The sequence below is a fragment of the Plectropomus leopardus genome, chromosome 16, assembly GCF_026936395.1.
Source record: "Plectropomus leopardus strain MGB_pleo_1.0 chromosome 16, ASM2693639v1, whole genome shotgun sequence".
Taxonomy (NCBI): Eukaryota; Metazoa; Chordata; class Actinopteri; order Perciformes; family Serranidae; genus Plectropomus; species Plectropomus leopardus.
The window spans coordinates 26045330-26065615 of record NC_142191.1 but is presented as its reverse complement, the minus strand read 5'-3'; the positions used below and the strand labels follow the sequence as shown (position 1 = coordinate 26065615).

Below are 20286 nucleotides of genomic sequence, written 5' to 3'. Positions count from 1 at the left end.
TATGGTAGGATGGATTAGTAGCACTAATCCATGTGTTATCATAATATTTGAGTATGTCAAGTATGTTCAAAAATGCCTCTAGCAGTTTAGAGCAGTTTATCATTTACTCCCAAAGACTCTTGTGTTCATCTGGATAAAGAAATATTTTGTTTGCTGCACCATAAAAAACATTTCTAACCTGTTTCCTAAGTTGGGACTCTGTTTACTAATCCAAAAAACGATTACAGCTGGAAGAAGAATATTTCCTGTTTCAGTTATATGCCATGAAACAATTTTAAAAGCTTTCTTATTGGGTATATTTATCTATATTAATGTTACTCTTTTGTGTTTTATATTTCCAGCGCTGACACTGACTGAATTCTAACCAAATGTTCTAAATCTTCGTACATAATAACACATTTCTATTTGTGTTGCAATATACAAAAGTATTCTTGTAACTTTGACATTGTATATTTAACTGTGCTTGACCTAACTTCTTGCTAATATCGGCAATGTGACTTTCCAAACAGGTGTCATTTGTGCAATACAGCGATGACGCAAAGACAGAGTACAGGTTGAACGCATATCTGGACAAAGGTATTGCCATGTCTGCAACTAATCAGATCCGCTACAGAGGAGGAAACACCAAGACAGGTTCGATCACACAACATGTGCCGCAGTGACAAAGACCATCCATCAGACAGCCAGTTGTTTTTCTGACACAGTTTTCCTTGATTGTGCAGGAGTGGCACTGAAACACACCTATGAGAAGGCCTTTTCTGTTGAAAATGGAATGAGGAGAAACGTGCCAAAGGTAGTCGTGGCGATTACTGATGGACGCTCTCAGGACGAGGTGAAAAAGAACGCTGCCAAGCTGCAGCACGCAGGTAACAACCAAAAGGATCCACGATTTATCACAAGGACATACAACCGGATCTTAGTCAATATGGGACCTGAATCCCATTTTTACTAACTTCTTCATGACTCCATAAATGTTTCCCATGACAGCTGAAGTCAAGTGACCTGTTAGAAAAGAGGGCAGTGTGAGCTCTTAGCACCAAGGACTAGTTTGTTGGACAATTACTTAATGTTAACAGACTAAAGACAAACAGCTTGTGCCAATCTAATGTAATGTAATGCACATTACTGAGACTGATCTGGTTCACATTTGTGCAGATGGTTTCCCTCGCTCTGGGATAATTTCACAGAGTTAGGGGCAACTGGAGGCTGAAGTCATACCAGTGTCCTGTGGCCTCTTAATTTACTAACCAGTCTGTTAGTTTGTTTTCTCACTGATTTCTACATCCTCTCTCCAGGTTACAGTGTTTTTTCCATCGGTGTTGCTGATGTGGATTTCGTCGAGTTACAGTCGATTGGCAGCAAACCCAGTGACAGACATGTCTTCGTTGTGGACGACTTTGATGCTTTCGACACCATCAAAGAAAACCTGATTACCTTCATTTGTGAAACTGCATCATCGAGTAAGTTAGCACAATATTTACTGCAACAAAATAGCCTGAAAATTGGTCAAGGTTTCTGAATTTAGGGCAAATTGTTTTGAATGTCCTTCTTTCTTGTTTCCACAGCATGTCCCCTGATTTTCCTTAATGGATTCACTTCACCTGGTAAGTCCAAACAATGATGTAGAAAGCATAAATTAATTAGCTAAGAAATTAAATCGCTCATTTTTTTTTAAAACTGTCCCGAACTCCTGTGTTTCAGGCTTCAGGATGCTTGAGGCGTTCAACCTGACAGAGAAGACCTACAGTTATGTTAAAGGTGTCTCTATGGAGCCGGGCTCCTTCAACAGCTACACAGCTTACAGACTCCACAAAAACGCCTTCCTGACTCAGCCCACACTGTGAGTCTCACATGATAGCACTTTTGTCTTGTGTTGTTAGCAGTTCTTTTTTTCTTTTTTTATATTTTGTTTCTCTGGGGAAGGTTGGGCAATCAGTGTCATTATATTGATTTAAGTATGTCATAAAGGAAAACTGCTCTGGGGGCTGAAATTACTTCATAGTGATGATGTAATACAACAGGTGGTGGTAAATTAAAAACCCCTGGTAGCAGTTGCATTTATTAAACACATCAGAATGTGTTAATATTTTACTTGTCATGCAGTAATTATCTTGTAATGTTGCTACTTTGTAGCTTTTCTACTTAGTGGTTCTTAATTGTAGAAAATGACATGGCATGACTCTATGAGGTCAGTGTCTTGGCTAGTTTATTCATTTTGGTACCGAGAGCCTCAGTTCATTCTTAAGTCCAGGTTAGACTCTTGTTCTCTTTATTTGCTGATAATTGGGTAACTACTGCTGCACTAGATAGTGAAATGTAAGTACTCAAACTTTTTAGCAACAAATAATACAATAATTTCTTTGTTAGTATCCAACAACAGCTTTGATGAAGTTTTGAAAATGAGAAAAATACTTCTCTAACGTAGCTGGCACCGGGTGTCAATATGAAGTAAGAAATACATTGGACTGTCATCATCGTACAGATGTTAAATTTTGGTTGCAATAAAATCATGTTGACGATATTGCAAACCTCAAATGACATTAGAATTTTACATTGTGTTGACATTACCTTTAATAATGTTTGGCTGATTTTCCATACCATGCGACTAAATGTAATTATTTTGTATCAAGATGACGTTGGTATGAGACGTTTGGAAGACATTGGATTATGGTTACTTAATAACACAACTTGAAACTATCAAAATGTCAACATCGTCTGTCGTCAGTATTCTATGTGATACTGATGTTGACTTTAGATGTTGTCCGAACACTGAAGTTTGTCTTCCGACGTTACAACCTAAATTCAATCATATTGCAAACTCTGTTGGCATTGGTGGCCAGATGGGAAGCTGCTGAATAATAACTAAGGAGGCTAACTGTTGTTTTATTTGTGTTGCCCAGTACAGAGGAAGATACACATAAGTCTTGGGACAGAAGACTTAAATGTCATGTTCATGAGACATTTTAAAAAGCCTCTAAAAGAAACTACATTGTCTGTTTAAAGCTAGTGGAACAGTGGCCTGCTTACAATGGGTAGATTAGACTGTCAGCTGAGCTAATGAACTAACAAAGATAACTTAGCATGACTATTGTGCACTGTTCCAGTTCCTCCCCTTGAGTAATGGTTCAACAAATGAGAGTGGAAGCCACCATTTGAATGATTCACTGATTTATTTTTTGTGAATCGTTTTTGTGGTCTGTTGGTAGCATGACATTGAAATGCAAAAAAAAAAAAAAACCCTCACAAAATATGTCAAAAATACAATTCCTGCCCAGCTGTGTCCTGACTGTTTGAGCTCATTCTCTTTACAAACTGGGTCAGTGGATTTACGATGCTCTGTGAAGTCATGCAGCAGCAACTGAGCTGCAGGTCATGACACAGCACAGTCTCCCTCCTTCCTCCTCTCTGAAGCGTCCATCAGGCCACTGAGTGCAAACCCAGCCGCGAACTAGACTGTTAATACTGGCCACCACCCAACAAAGGCGTCCCGTATCCAGACAATCACATGCAACACCAAAGTGGTGGAAAACAGCTTGAGTTCTGACTGTTTACCAAGTTCGACTTTCCAAGATGTGTAGTGACATCAGAGGGACAAATGGGAAACATCCTGCTTTGATATATTAAAAAAAAAGATCCAGTGGTGGAAACATTATTAAAATCCTGTTACTCATGTAGAAGTAGCAACACTTCATTACAAGAGATTTATTAGTACGCTAAGTTTAAAAACAAGTCTAACCATTAAAATATGGTCGTGTATGTAGGGTTAAGATCGACTGATATGACTGACAGCCTCACAACAGCTATAACCTACTTTTTAAAATCTGTTGGCTCTGAAAGCCAATATTTCTTACTTTCTTGAATGTGTCACCTGTCTTCATTTCCAATAAGCTTCGCCTGGTGTACTCAGGTGCTCTGATTCTGTTCATGCATGAATACATTTTAGAGAAGTATTCCGATCCCTTACTGATGTAGAAGCACTTATACCACACAATGAAAATACTTAAATACAAGCAAAGGTCATGTATTGAACACCTTATTTGAGTATAAAAGTATAATCAGCAAAATGTACTTACAATCAAAAGCTTAAAGTAATCATTGTGCAATAAAATGCTCCATGTTGCCCTTTTATTACTGTAAGTGATGTGTGTGTTGCATTTTACGGCTGTAGATGTGTAGAGTGCTAATTTTAACTCCTTCCTAAACTGTTCAGTCTAAGGCAATGCATCGTATTATATTAGATCATCATATTTATCACAGTTTATAACAAACTAAATGACATATTTCAAAATAAATAATAGTTTTCTCTGGACAGCAAGGGGATGAAAAGTTATAATCTGTAAAGTAACTACAGTCAGACAAATGGTAAAACTTACAAAATTTTCCTCTTAAAAGTATAAATATGCATTAAAGGAAAGACGCAAGCAAAGTACAAGTGTCTTGAGTTTGTACTTAAGTATAGTATTTAATAAACTTTACAGTGCAATATTTATGCAATATTTTACAGTTCCATTTTACCAATGCTCACTGTTACCTATCTTTGTTCTCTTTAACATCCCTGCTGCTCTCAGTCAGTCTGGATTTTTATCTTGACATGTCATTTCTTGCAGAGAGGTCCACCCTGACGGTCTTCCCCAGGCCTACACCATCATCCTGATGTTCCGCCTCCTGCCCGACTCGCCCAAAGAGGCCTTCGACATCTGGCAGGTGTCAACCAAAGATCACAAGCCAGAGACCGGCGTCACTATCGACCGTAAATAACATCCTCTTTTCTTATCCAGTGATGTGTGTGTGTACTGGGTATTGGCATGAAAATAGCATGGAAATGTGTGAGTGGATGTGAAGCAGCTGTGCCTCATTGTGTCTGTTCATGAAAAGAGTTGAGTGGGGTGTAATGAGCCGGCTGTGGCCCTCCGGCTGCTTCGGTCTCAGTTGATAACCGAGCCGACTCCTTTTTACCACAAGAATCTCATGTCCTCGGCCCGGCTCAGCTGGTTCTTTTAAAGCCTCTGTTTCAGCCTGTCAGCAGGACTTTATGCTGGGCTTCAATGGCAATCCTCCAGTGACGATTGTTCTGGTTCTTGAGTAACAACCCCTGGACGACACCAAGGTTCAGATCCCCCAGGGAGAAACAATATGCATTATTAAAGGAATAGTTTGGCATTTTGGGAAATATTCTTATTCACTTTCTGGCAAAGAATTAAATGAGAGAATTGACAGTCAATGGTAAATGTTTCCTCCTGTTAACAGTGTTTTTGCTATGCTAAGCTAACCATCCCTTGGCACCGGCTTTATATTTAACATACAAAAATCAAAGTGGTATGAGTCCTTTCATCTAAATCCCGGCTAGGGAATAATTGTATTTCCCAGAATGTCAAACTTTTACTTTAAAGCTGGGAACTAGTGATAGGGACTAAGTTTGAAATCAATATTACAGTACTATTTTGGGGATTTTGATACATTACATTATGACAACTCACAATTGAAATCTCAGTGCATTTATGCACTGAGATTTGCAAAATAATCTTGATGATCTCACAGATATATTATTAGCATTGTCTGAGTTAAAGACTACAGTTTTTTACTTTAAGTTTGCCTCAGGAGTTTGAAAGATGTGGCCATTCATTAGGCAAGGAGACCAATTTGTCTGTCATCAGGCCATTAAATGGCCATTATCAGCAGTGATAAGTGTCATAGATAGGGGTTAGTAGGGGCTGCAACACCCACTATTAGGCTGAGAATACCCTTATCAGGCCATGAAATTAAACTGTCAGAAGAGCTGTCCTTCCACATCGTTTCAGCGCCCAAACCTAAGAGAAGTGAAAGCAAAATCTCACTGGCAACAGCCACTAAAAGGGCTGATAGTGGCCTTCTGTACCTACCAGTAGGTGTAACAGGCCCCTGCAGACCCAAATCTATGTGGCTTATTACTAAAGATAACAGCTGGGCTGATAATTTCCCGATCAGGTGGGTAGGGAGGCTCTAATGAAAGATGCTATTGAGTCGCATTATAACGTGTGGGATCCAGTGGTTTTGGAGCATGATCCATGTTGTTGACTAAATATGAAATCATCCCTGTTTCTCCAGTTTTGACCATTCTTTTTTAATTAGTCTCTCGTAAGTCTCCCAGATTTGTTGAAGTAAACAAATAAGTTCATATCACCTTAGGGCCGAGCAAGATCCTGCAGAATTGTGTTTTCTTTTGCAGCGATTTGACCATCTCCCAATGCCCTGCTTATTTCTCCCAGTAAACTCCCATCATTTGCATTGCCCTCAAATTTATTTCTATGTAATCGTCACACACCAGTCTGTAATTTTTTTAAGTTTGTCACCCAAGTTGCCAGATTGTTTATGAAACACAATTTGCGCAAATTCTGCACATTACATACAATTTTAACACATCTGTCACGGCAACCTCGCAAACTACAACCCTATTCAAGGGGCATGTGCGCAGCTGGGCTCTGCACACAAGGGATTTATTAACTTATTTGTGTACTTAGTCAGAGATGCAGGTTTGATGTTTTCAACTGGCAAACCTCTGGAAGAATTAAAATAAAATTTTGATGGTGCTCAGCCTTATTTTCAGGAACCAGCTATTGTACAAGACAGAAAAACTCACAGCCAAAGGAAGCAGGAAACTGCCCAAACTGCTTGTGCATCAGTAGCAGCAATTTGTTCTTCTTATGTAAACATGTTTTTCTTTATTTATTTTTTTTTGCATGATTTGACATTTTTACATTTGAGTGACGGATAAAATCCAGGTCTATTTTCAGGAGTTTGCATGACAATTTAAATAATGTTTGTGCGAATAATGCAAAAACTTAACACTCTTTGCTGAGGGCAGTTTCTTTAAATATTTAACCACGGTCTCTTTTTGTCTCTCTGCTCAGCTTCCAGCCAGACTGTGTCTTTCTACAACAAAGACACACGTGGCGAGATCCAGAGAGCCACATTTGACAATGAACATGTGAAGACGATCTTCCATGGGAGCTTCCACAAGGTAAGAACCAGCATAAGTATTTAGAGCACACACAAACTGTAGGTTGTTGATCAGTGCTGGATAAACTCCAAAGGAGACACTCAAGACAAAACTGACAAACCTGCTGCATTGAGCAGATGCCAATTAATGGGCAGAAAAGATGCTTTGACAGCAGTCCGTGTGGGTATATCGGTTTTCAATCATAGTTAAGTCGAATTGAACCAAGCTGAAAGTCAAATGTGTCTTTCGCATTATATAATGTTTTTCAGTTCTAGGCATGACCGGGGCGTGACACATCAATAGAATCACTCCGCTTTGTTCTTGCTGGACGTCCCGAGGTCATACAGATACTGTGGATACCTGAGATTCCAAATGTGTTGTATATTACAGTGAGAGCACCTCACATGCAACTACAGGCGTGTTCCTGAAGAGTTATGTAGGCTCAGACAAACAGATGGTTCTCTGCAGGTTGTAAAATGCAGGGCAGAGCAGCGAGGCTCGAGCGCTGCAAAGTGAGGCTGCGTTTTTTTTTCGTTGATTACATCCAGTTTAACTCTCTGGATGGACTGATAGAGTCGGCCATCCTCATTGCACAATGATCAACAGGCAGTCTTACTCACGTTTGATTTATTTAAATAATCCTCCAGAGGTGAAGTGATGGATGATAATGATTTTTATGTGAAATTTAAGTGTCAAGAGACTCACTACCCCAAATGTACATTCACCAGTAGATCCAGTTTGTGCCTCTTATGTAATCATTTTATATGAGAGTTTTGCATATTGAAGGTCGAGTTTACAGATAGAGCATGAACCACTTTTTCTTTAAAAAAAAAAAAAAAAAAAAAGAAGATTAAAACCAAATTAAGGAGAACAAGGCAGGTAATTTTACAACACTAACCATAATTTTGGAGCCATTTCAAAGTCAACTCTCATAACATAAAAATCATTGTAAAATAGATTTTTATTCCATTTTGCAAGATTAGACTAATTTACCTAAACTTTAAAGTGTTATGGGTTACCTACCTGGTGACCACAATATTTTTAAGGTTTTGGTCGTATGTCAAAAAACCAGCCTTTCTAGGCTATCAGTTTGTCTGTGTGCCAGTTTTTGTGGAATGTCTTCAAAAAAGTTGCCTCTTGAGATTGAACTTTTTCAAGAGAAAGTCCTTGCCAAAATGGCAGCATGATTTTACGACACAATCCAGCACACAGCCAACATAAGAAACACAAATTGTGGTTAGTGCAGCTGTAATAAAACAAGCTGTCTTTTCTTTGGTTCTGTAAAAACTTTTCTTTGGCCTGATGTGAATCAGAGACGTTCTGGCTGTAAGGACAGTTTCCAATCAGAGGAAATGCGTTATAGTGGAGGTCAGAGCTGCTTGCTGATAACGACACTCATTTATAAGACGTGCTGCTGGAGAGAGCAGTGTGAACAGCCGTGCAACAATATGACAAAGTTTCACAAGGATCCATAAGCTCCTCTGTGAGGGGGAGACCGTTAAGAATGCACTGCAGTCCCTGCTGGGACGCTCGCCTGGAAAATATTGGGTCACTGCTATTGCTATTAAACAATTACATCAGAGCGGCTGAAGAGCGCCAGCAGGAAGGCGGTGCTTCTTCTCCATCCGTCTCTCTCTCCTTTGGGCTCAGGAGAGGTTTCAGAGGGCAGGCGCTCAGTCTTTGACTCTGGTAGCTGACCACAAGGGAATTCTTGCTGCTTTGTGGTTTTACCTCCCAGCATGCACTTTGACCGCTGTGTCTGCTGCGGGGTGAGATGTCAGTGTCAGCAGGATGTCTCACTTGACAATTTCTAATACTGGAGGAGACAGTTAGTGATTTAGATATCACCTGCTGTGCTTAAGTGACAGCTGATGCTCTGGGCATCTTTATTTTTTTGATGCAGGGTGTATTTTTCCTCTTCGCCTTCTCTGCATTTTCTCTCAAGAAATTTTTCGGAGGAATGCTTTCAGAAAACCTCAATACATTTTTGTTTCAGTTGTGATTAAATTCTTAGGATCTTAAGAGAGAAAAAGAAAGTGATACAGAATTGATCCCTGAGGGTGAAATTCTTCTTTTATCTGCCTCCTCCCTCCACTCAGAGGTCAGAGGTCAGAGCCATAAACCTGGAAGCTGACTGGAGATCAGTGTCATGCTCAAAGACGCTGCTGCAGGGGCGACACACACGTGCATGTCATGAAGGTTGAACCTTTGGTTGCCATCACTCTAGATTTTTCTGTCTCTGAATTCTCCAGGGATAATTAAACTATCTGGACTGAGGGGTTGTTTGTAAACTGTGAGATTTAAAAGCCTGTCAGATAGAGGCTGGCAAACCTTCACAGCTGACTGGGACATTTTGAACCCTCTGTCAGCGTGCTGCAGAAACAACCATGATTTAGGAGGACTGCTTAAACCTGATGTTTGGGTTTGTTTTTGCGCCAGATTCATTGAAAGATGTTAGGGTCTGCCACATCACCACGTCTGACTTCGCTAATCCCCTTTCCCCACGCCATTTTTCACCAACCAGCTAACTCAGCACCGGATGGATCAGTGAAACCTTCCCCAGATGTGTTTAACAGCAGAGGTCTGTTGTAGATACCTGGAGGGTTTCTGAGCATCTCTGTGGTCCAATGGCACTAAACAAAGATTAAAACGAAGGTCCTCCTTTTTAGCTCTGTCACTATGGCGATGATCGACGCCAACTGCAGATAAATGAATTAACATTCTTGCCAGTAACTTTGATGGGAAACAAAGATGCTCTGACTGATGAGAACATTTTGGATCTGAAACTTAAAGGGGAGCACCACCTAAATGTTTAATTCTAATATGTTATTTCCATGGCCAAGGAAAACACAGATAATATTTGCGAACATGCTATTCTATTTCAAAGTCAGTAACCAAAAAGTCTTCAGTTTCTGATGTCATGGGGTATAAAGTCTGGAGCTGCTCCATAGACCATGAATGGGAGCCTGATTTTATGGACTCACAGAATGTTTGTTTTCTTTTTTATACCCAAATTAGCTTTATTCTGTTGTGGTGAACTCAGTTCTGAAACAGAAAATGTAGAACATCTTTTCCAATTCATTGTCAATAGAGCAGCTACAGATAAACTAACTTAAGGGAAACCACACTGTCTTAAAGGGACTGGGGCATCATATCTTTGGGTATGACATATGTTAATGCTTGATCAAGACCTTTTGAGTTTTTTGAGGTTGGTGCATATGCAGCCTGTTTCATGATTGTCCTGATAAAGGAAGTTCACAGTGATCGACTGATTTTGAGTGTTCTTTTAGTGCGATATAATCTAATATCGTCCCATCCCTGATTAGGACATTCCTAGTGCCAAGTTGGTGAGAGAGAGACAGAGTGATGGATAAATGATGCTCTTTTACTTTCTCTCTTTAGAGATTTGAAACTATGCGCTTTTTTTTTCTACATTACTATACTTTACCTCACTCTTGTGCCAGAGCTTCAGATTGGCTGCAGACAAACATTCAGGAGAAAGACTGCTTGAAACTTTTCCTACTGTCCCACTGACCTGAGGTTAAAGATGACTTTCCATCTACACTGAGAGCTATGTCAGCACTATTTGGCCACTTTCATCTTTTCTTATATAAACATCCTTCTGTAACAACCCGTAACTCAAACAGAGCCTGCAGATATCTGCATGAATGGGTGAAGATGTAATCAGGTCCTTTTTTTAGTTCAAGTTTTACAGGAACAATTTATCAGAGTTTCCTCTGAATCAAATAGGATTTTCCAGTCTGACGAGAATAAAAATCTGAGTGAAACACTTTTGGCATAGACCTGATCGCATTTAAATATTGGCAGATTCAATATGACTGTATCAGTGCTGTTATTGGAAAAGCATATCCCGTAAACTCACACAGACAAGTGAGTAGCATTAAAGTGTTGAGAGCAACACACTAAAGCTCCATCAGTACCTGCTGACTTCTTGAAAGCTGCTGAGCGTCTGATAAAAGCCTGACATCTTAAAAGTGTAAATGGAAATGCCCGTGTGCTTCTTTCTTGGACGTCTTAGTGTTTCCGCGAGCAGCGTCTGCTCTCCGTGGTCTGTTAAACATGCCTCTGCATTTCCGTGGAAGCTGACTGACCAAAAGCAGGGAGCTGTGGCTGCCAGAGCTGCCAACGGGCCGGCCCGTGGCTTTGTAAATCAACATTTTCCCTCCTCACAGCTGGACTCATTCTAAACGGCTTTGAGGAAAAGTTGTTGTTAAGGTTTACCACAAAATGACATCATGAGGAGATGTGGCCAGAGAGATCTGAGTAAGAAGCACTGTGGTGCTGTGTTTGTATAACCGAGATAAATCCACTGCTGCCTCAGTTATTTCACAGTTAAGAGTGGACGCACTGTATGATACCTTAGTGTGACTACCAATGAGATGAAAAGGAAGGAGTTTGGTTTCCAAAAATTTGATGCATTTCCAGCTTAAACTGTTTTTTGGGGGGAATCCGTGTGATATGGCTGAGCAAGGATGCCAGAATAGATGAGCTTCTTTACTCAAGAAGCTGGAAATGTTGAAATAAAGCCGCTGGGATGTAGAAGTGCTTAAGTCAGGCCCTTATACTGACTTATTAAGTAGATCAGGTGTCAGCCATGTCTTGACGAACAGTAAATAGTTTTCTTTCTTGCTTCACATGTTCAGCTGTAGTGAACTACTTAAGATGTGTAAATGCACTGCTTATACTACACCATCTGTTCAGCGAACTGTAATGTGAAGAAAGTTGTAGAACTTTATGAAAATGTGTAATAAAATAGAAATTTGAAGAAAGTATCTAACTCAATACTTCAACTCAAAGTATCTGCCAGTGCTAAGTACTGAATCCATATCAGTGCTCTCTTGTTCCTGAAACCAAAATCTGTAAAACTCACTGAGTGAAATTTATTTGAATCATTTTTATGGAAGGTAACATGAGGCCACAGATTACTGCAGCACCGAAAACCGTTTCAGCAGCATGAAACACGTTACCTAAAAATAAAATTGAGCATTTCTTGCTGCATATAGTGGAGAAGTTGTACATGAAGTAGCATTAGCCAGAAATTAATTTTTTTTACAATGAGAGCATCGATCAGTACTTGGCATCAGCAGATATAATGTTTCTTCATCGATCTCAATAAATGCTCTGTTTTATAGGAAGACACAGCAAGGGCGATAAAAGGTGCAGTTTTAGGGTATTTGGCAATTTTAAACAAGAGCACACGATAACAAAATGACCAACAAGTTGAAGAAGTTATGTTTATTTCATTCTAATTTCCTTGATTACTCATAACAACAGACAGGAGTTCAAAGCAACATATGAATTTCTATACAATCTAGCATTTGATCCAAACTTTAATTTCCTTCTATTTGCAGCATCTCTGACGAAGCACATTTTCTTCTGAATGAATAGAAATATGTGCTGGTTTTCCTCTCTTACATTCCAACAGTATTTTCATAAACACAACCAAGCTGAGGCAGTGGAGCACGTCCTCCCTTGAGCTCCAGCTCCACCGACACACTCAGCATAACCTAATAATTTGCAGGCCATCAGGATAAAAACCAGACACAAGACTTGGTCGTAGAACAAAGAATGTGCCAATAAAATCTACTTTCCTTTTTCTTCTCTCTTTCTCTTTCTCTCTGAAGCTCCATATCCTGGTTTCACCCACCGGCGTCAAACTCAACATCGACTGCCAAGAAGTGGCTGAAAAGGAGATCAAGGAGGCTGGGACCACAACCAGCGATGGCTACCAGGTTCTGGGCAAAATGTCCAAGTCCATCGGCTCAAAAGGAGAATCAGCAACTGTAAGTGAACTCAGGAGGAAGGAAAAGATTCAACTGTAAATTTACATGGGTTTTGAATGCATTTTAAACTGTTAAAGCCCCAAGGAGGATTATGTTTGGCTTTTTGGCAAATACTACAAAAACCCCAAACAAGAACAAGAATTAGATGTAATGCAAAGATGTCAGATTTTATCCGAGCAAAACCACAAGAGCTGAACCTTTGAAGTAAATGCAGTGACTGGGCTCAGCAATCAGTTGTGGTTTGGGGCAAAAAAAAAAATTAAAGCAAACTATTTACACACATTTAAGAAAATGCAAGTCAGTTAAATGCTATATGCTATAATATCTCCAGAGAGGCTTAAAAAAAAACAAACTTTGCCAGTATGGGTCATCCTGTTGTCAAGGCCTCATTGTAGCTGTAATTTCTGAATGCTGAAAAAATATTTATAACTGTAAATAACTGTTTTAAGTTTGACAAAACTATGAGGTGATAAAACGTCACTGCTCTCAATGACATTTGTAGAAGAACCAGATAGTTTAGAAAATAAGGAAAAACATCACAGAAGCATGTTTATCAGTTTATCAGAAATTAAAATCAGGAGAGATCCAAATATGTTTTCTAATTATATACATCCTGCTGTTGTTTCTTGTTGTGTTGGTATTGTGATAAAATCTTGTTATCTTTGATTCCCTAAGATTATTGAGCTGACTCAGTGGCCGACTCAAAGCAGTGTCTTGCTAAATTTACTAACATTAGCTAATATTCGCTACATGTTTGACCCAAGTCAACATTTTATATTTATGAAAAAAAAGTATGATTTAAGGCCTTGGCACACTGTGTCTATGTTTTTTGACTGAAATTGTTGTGTGTCTAAAAATACAACCAAAGGTGTCAATAACATACCAAATTTTCATCCGTCATTACATTTTTTGGAATAGCCTCAATTTATTTGTTTATTTATTTGTTTATTTATTTGTTTATTTATTTATTTATTGAGGCAGGACAGCTCAGCCCTGTCAGGTCTCTGCAGTGCCAAATGCAAGACACAGGAGACAGTGGTGACAGCCAGTTAGGTAACTCCAGTGGAGAGAAGCAATGGAGCAAATGTATCTTTTAATTTTGTCTCGTATTGGGAATTTATTCAACAAATAGGACAGTAAAATGCATTAGACTCAGTGTGCAAGATTGGATGGATTTTAAAAATGCATATAAAAAAAAAGGACTCAGTGTGCAAAGGCCTTTATACTATATCTAAAGGAACACATGAAGACATGATTTTCTTGTTACATCCTCAAACTCCTTCCCAGCTCACTGTAACATTAGTTGATGTTTGAAACTGAACACAGATCAGTGTTTCATAACATCAGCATGTAGCTAGGAGGGATGTGTAACAGAACCATGGATTGAGGTCAATTAAAACGGATATTAAAATGAACATGTACTGTACGTTAAACCGTCAACATGGCAGCAATATGAGACGTTTCCTGTGTTTCTGGGGGCTGATGGGACTCGGCTGTGCTGCATTCTCTGCTGTCTTTCTGTTTGTCTTCTGGGAGCTGTGAAGGGCGTATCAGAGACACATGTACCACAACACCATTTTCATGTTTTCTTTTTTTTTTTCTTCTCCCCACTCAACAGTTCCAGCTCCAGATGTTCGATATTGTCTGCAGCTTGGGCTGGACCAGCAGGGACAGATGTTGTGACCTTCCGTCTATGGTAAGGGAAACACGGACACGGAGCCTTTTTGACTTAACATGCTTCACATGAACGGTGGTCAGTCTTTGGCTGTAGCTTCAGCTTCCAGATAATCAAGTTGTTGTAAGGAGCATCTCATTTGTTCGTTACATCTATTTGGTTTACAAAATATAGAAATGGCTGATGGAGTTCTTGGCCTCTAGACTAAATATCTTTTCCTAATATCATTTTGGATTCAGCCCGAAACAAAAATTACTGGCAAACTAACACAAAAGGAGTATGTGGAATTTAAGGTCTGATTAGTCATTTGCTTGTGGCTGAAGTTTGGTCATCTTAATATGATGAGGCAGATTTTATTTGAGTCTCTCCATCCGGTGATTATTTCTGCGCTCAGAGATGCTCTAAACCTAAAGAAACGCCCCCAAATCTCTAAAAACTCACATCTGTTTGTGTATAGGGGGATTTTTTCCTGTTTGTTTTACATCTGTGGAGCATCTTGGGTGTGTTAACTGATCATCTTATAGAAGACTATCAGGCCACCTGGTTTTCCTCAACATTTTTTGGTTAAAAGTATCCAGACTTAAGGACAATGCAAAAATGTTTTAATGATACATTTTAGTTGCAGTAAAGAGCAGACGTAATTACAGCCTCCTGACAGTTAAAGAGCAGATGAGTTTGTTTGTACTGTAACAGCCAGCTGCAGGTCCAAACAGCTCTCACCAGTCGGATTGTGTCCTTGATTTTCTTTACAGTTGTTTTTTTTTTCCAGACTCAGCAGCAGATCAAAAGCTCAGAGCAGCATATAATCAGAATCAGAAAGGGCTTGAATCAAAGAGAAAAATAAACAGAGTATACATGATATTTAGAGGTGTCAGCCAGCTGATACATCTGATGAAAGTTCACAAGGGCGTGAGATAAAACATAAAGTGGGTTTCAGGATGCAGAAAAAACTGCTGATATTCATACATCTGACCCAAGATTTAGATGGTTATCAATTTCTTCAGAAAATTTTTTGGCCATCATTCCAGTTCGTCATGGTAACATTATGATTAAACTGTACTCAACAACTTCAGTACTAAGATCTGCAAGAAACAAGGTCCATAAAGAATCTGTTAAGTCAGTTTTTAACACCGAATCAGGAGCACACAATTACAGTAGGAATTTTATCAGTAAAACGCAGCATCTACTCATTTGGGATTATCTTGAGTAAGCGGGTCACAATTGCTGGTAAGCGACATTACTGTTGAGTTTTTAAAATTTGTTGACAAGTGTCATCTCATTCCATTATATTGGAGACAAGTCAGACATTTTTGCGACTGATATCTACAACATTCGGAAACTCACACCAAGACAATGTAGATTGATAAATAACACTACAGGTAAGAGGAAAAGTATATGTTTGGTGTATTATTCACAGAACCCTGCGGCCTACAATGAAGTTATTGTTGTGTAGGAAAGAGTGTAGAGATTGTATTGTGGGGCACTGATGTACGGCAGCTTGAATTGAAAGAAAATAAAAAAGTTTATTAGACTTTGGAAATAATCTGTAGGCCACAGAGAACATAATACATGCATACCGCACAAGCATGAACAACGCATTAACAGCAATGTAGAAAACTGTCTTCATCATCCCTCTCTCATGAACTCAAAAAAGTCTGGTGTTTCTCAAGACCGCTGCGAGGCTGAAAAAGAGAGATTTGTTTGCATGCTGTTAAATATTTGGCCATCAGCAGCAGCGACAGTATGAGATTTTTAAACGCAGCACAGTGCATGCTGTTGTTTAGTGGCTGGACTCTGGCCTTTCTCAATGTGAAGCTTTCTCACTTCTGTCCCAGCAGAGATCTCTGGAGACGGCGGAACAAATAAAGCTTTGTCTGAGCGCAGCACGTCTGCAAGTTGGGCGTCCAAAAGTTTTTTGAATAGGATTCAACTCCGCTGGATTATTATCTCAATTGCTGCAGAGCAAAGACAGCTGTTTGATTGGGCTTTTCTGCTGACAATTATTAAATGATGCAAACTGAGGCGATCAGTGTGGATTCAGTGGAAATATACGCCCCAACAGCATGAGTGGAAATAAATATCCGGAATAAGATGATAAATCTACAAAACAAGTTTGACTGTCTGTTTAATTTATGAGTACTTTCCAGGCATTTAGCTGATGAGTAATTACTTCCACTTGTTAAGAGAATATGAAATAAAGACATAGGTAATTATCAATAATATTCATATTGCTGTGTGTAAGAGGAGCGTTGGGCAAAGAAATAAGGTCTAGAGTTAAAATGTAAAATCCTAATGATAAGTTTGTGTCAGTATTTGTTTAAAATCTATTAAAATCCAGAAAACACAAACTTAATTTTTAGTAAATGAACATTTGTATATGTAAATTTTACAGACATCTCTCCCTGAGGAAAATTGTGTTTACACTTCAGTGAAGTTATCACAACAAAGTTGAGACTGTTTAAAAATATTCACTATATTTAATACGACTAAGTACAACAAAGCTAATATCTTGTTAGTTAATGTGCTGGTTTTGAGCGAAGAATAAAACTAACAAACTACTCCAAACAAGACTGAACGTGGCCAGTTGTCAGAGGCTAAACTGCAGATGAATACAGCACAGACACACACACACATACACACACACACACACACACAGAAACTCATCATCTAGTGTCACAAAATCATGCCAGTAATGAACTTTCACTCTCGGGCAATGAAATAATGTTACAACATCAGATTTAAGTGACATTCATAGCTCTTAATTTGAAAAGAGCTGCTGTTAACAGTTCTGGATATTTGACAAGACATTTTCCGTCTACCTTCATACAGTATCCATCTCTGCTAGCTGCAGTGTCCTTGAATGTCCTCCTCTTCAGATTCCATCTGAAATCTGGAGTTTTCAGATTCCAAATCTGTCTCCTTGAAGTTTACTTTCACAAAAGCTTAATTTTACGTCTTGCTGAAATTTGTGAAGCAGAAAATGTACTACCTTCCACTGGAAAATCACCCAGGGTGCTGTCACTGTGCCCACAGATTTTTTGCTGGTAGTGTCTATTGGTGGAGCAACTCCAAAAATTGTCAGATCCCAGTCTTGGCTCTGCTCTTTGTCTTGTGCAAGAGTTCAACCTACAGAAATGTCGTCTAAACTGTTTACCTCTGGAGTGACGGGCACTGGAAAATATTTGTCAAGGGCAAACACGGACAAACTTTTAGTTCTGTGTTACACTAGTTCATAATGTTTTTTAAGGATTCTTTGAGCGGGAATGCTGTAGATATGCTTAACACTTTTTATAAGACGTTCACTCACAGTTTTATGTCCGTGAATGTGTTAATGTTGTGACCTGTTGCTGTTGTACCTGACTGTTGAATTGTCCTTTTCCTTCTCCACCAGAGAGATGAGCTCAAGTGTCCGTCTCTTCCAAACTCCTGCAGCTGTACCTCAGCGGGCACCGGGGTGCCAGGAACTCAGGGGCCAATGGTAAGAGTCACCTCAATTAGTCTGTCTGGCCAAAAACAACATAAAAACATGATCAATAACCTGTACTTTAGAGACTGGAGGTCTGTGAAAATTTCCACTACTTAAACTGAGTATTTCCATTTTGGAGACTGTGTGTATTTCCCCCACCTTGTTTCAACTCTAGAAATGATATTCAAACACTAAATGTTTTTTGTTTTTTTTCCCAACTAACTTTTGTAGTAAACTTTATTACTGCCTAGATTATGTTTTCAAGGAACATTTACAATCTAGGAAGAGCTGCATGCTCATACAACAATGAATCTTAGGTTTAAGTGGATGGTGGACGACACCAAAGACATCCTGTGTCCCATATGTAGTTAGGTTTAGGCAACAAAAACAACAAAAGTGTAGTCAAACAAGAGCTGGAAGCAGTATTTGTTGCTGTTAGTGTAAGTAGTAGAATTAGTATTGATAGTGACATCAGTAGCATTAGTAGTAGATGAAGTACTAGCATTACTAATGGTAATAGTGGCATAGTTGGATCACACTGGAATGAATAGGTTAAGCAGTAGAAGTAAGAATGGCACAACTAGTATTTAGTATTATTATAAGTATTTAAAGTAGTGCGACAGTTGAATGTAAAGGTCCGTTCTTGATATTAGAATTAGTAGTTTGAAAAAAATATTCTTTAAAGAGTACTGGAGAACTAGAGACATTGCCTTTTTTATTCAACACATTCTTATTCCTAGTCATGCCTGGTGCCTACATTACCCACAATGCAAGTCGACTGCTGACATTTTTGAGATTCTGATGTGCTACACTTGTAGAGGGCCTTTCGTGCTTTTTGGTATTCAGTTCCCCTCTAAGTTTAGGGATGAAACATTCTGAAGGGTTTTTATGTATAATGGAACATTTTTCCATTGTGCTGTTACTGTGTATACATCAGCAAAATCTCTCCCTTGTCTGGTTATTTATGGTTATTTATACTCTGTATGTCTGTACAAGGTAGAATATTGCACCCTGAAGCACATTAACCCTGAGAAACCTCTTTGCAATGCCTCATAAAATCTTTAAAGAGGAGGGAGCAGGTAAACTGTGGTGCAGCATGACGAGGGGCCACACTGACTGACATTTGAAGGATAATCCTCCAGCGTCTCCTCGTCCTCTCTGACTGCATTGAAGTACATATAGATAAGACTAGTGTTATTACTCTTTTTTTATGGGATTTGTAAAGAGTAAGTAAAATAAAGAATATCATCAGTCTTACCATTTTATAGCCGTCAAGGGTAACTTAACGCATTTTGAACCTGGACCATAGTTTTTGTGTCTAATGGGAACAACTGTTTAAGTTGGTCCAGTATTAAGCGAGTGTGCTGCAGTCGGCAGCCACAAAACAGGCTGCAATGTGATCTGTAGGGCAGCAGCAAAACTGTTATTTACACCCACTATTAGTTCTTCTTTTTTGCCACTGACAGGCTCAGATTATTATAAGTGTCTGACAGCATTTAGGAAAGAATCCCTACAAAAGACTTAAAAAAGATTTTTTTTTCTTTGTCTGTTTGAAACAGACTGGATAAAGCTTAAATTTAAAGAAAAATGTTTTATTTCTTTATAGGGATCCTTTCCATAATTTCATCAGACATTTATAACAATCTGAACCGGCAGTGCCAAAAACACTTTTAATGGGCCAACAATGACTGTGCGCTATTGCCCAGAAGATAACAATACTGCCTGTTTTCCTTTATGTAAATGAAGAAATCTTATATCCTTAACACAAGGTAGCCTTGTAACACTCACACTTAAAATCCCAACCAAAAATTTTGATTTGAATTTTGAATTTTGATATTAAGACTAAACTTAAGAATAAAAGACATGTTGTTCTTACAGCTTCTTACTGAGAGTTATGGGATTCTGCATAGACACACAATGTTCTGCCAAACAATTTTTTGTCACTGTCAATCAAATCTTATTAAACTAAACCCAAACAGTCCTGATAATGCAGATCAACTGATGTTTTTGAGACGTTTTCGTTAAATCTTGACAAATAATATTTGTGACTTGATTACTTATCAAGAACATTTGAATAAATGTAGATACTTTAGGCTTGAAACCAAGTTTCAAGGGGATTTAAGGAGGATTTGTATTCCATCTTTAAGTCCCATCTTTAAGCCAGTTTAGCGCCAGCTAAGCTGGCTATAGATGAACCTTTGGTCTTTGTTGTGTTGACATTCAAATGTTGGTCCTCCTCAGGGTGCCCCCGGCAGCAAAGGTCCCCGAGGTGAAAGAGGAGAGGCTGGTCCTGTTGTAAGTACATTTAAGATCTGTCATCTTCCAGGGCTGATGCTTCACCTGTTATATGCTAAAGAAAAGAAAA

At 38.9% G+C, this 20286-nt stretch overlaps 1 protein-coding gene across 5 annotated transcripts in view; it reads left to right on the top strand.

The window, feature by feature from the left end:
• Nucleotides 1-20286, top strand: part of col12a1b (collagen, type XII, alpha 1b) — a 145472-nt gene that overhangs the window by 108033 nt on the left and 17153 nt on the right. For all 5 annotated transcript variants that reach the window (XM_088089736.1, XM_042503437.2, XM_042503436.2 and 2 more), the window contains 11 exons: nucleotides 510-633; nucleotides 723-866; nucleotides 1296-1460; nucleotides 1566-1604; nucleotides 1702-1840; nucleotides 4608-4750; nucleotides 6888-6997; nucleotides 12622-12780; nucleotides 14399-14476; nucleotides 17847-17933; nucleotides 20163-20216. In XM_088089736.1, coding sequence (XP_087945862.1) covers nucleotides 510-633; nucleotides 723-866; nucleotides 1296-1460; nucleotides 1566-1604; nucleotides 1702-1840; nucleotides 4608-4750; nucleotides 6888-6997; nucleotides 12622-12780; nucleotides 14399-14476; nucleotides 17847-17933; nucleotides 20163-20216 — 1242 coding nt within the window. The remainder of the gene's footprint in view (nucleotides 1-509; nucleotides 634-722; nucleotides 867-1295; nucleotides 1461-1565; nucleotides 1605-1701; nucleotides 1841-4607; nucleotides 4751-6887; nucleotides 6998-12621; nucleotides 12781-14398; nucleotides 14477-17846; nucleotides 17934-20162; nucleotides 20217-20286) is intronic.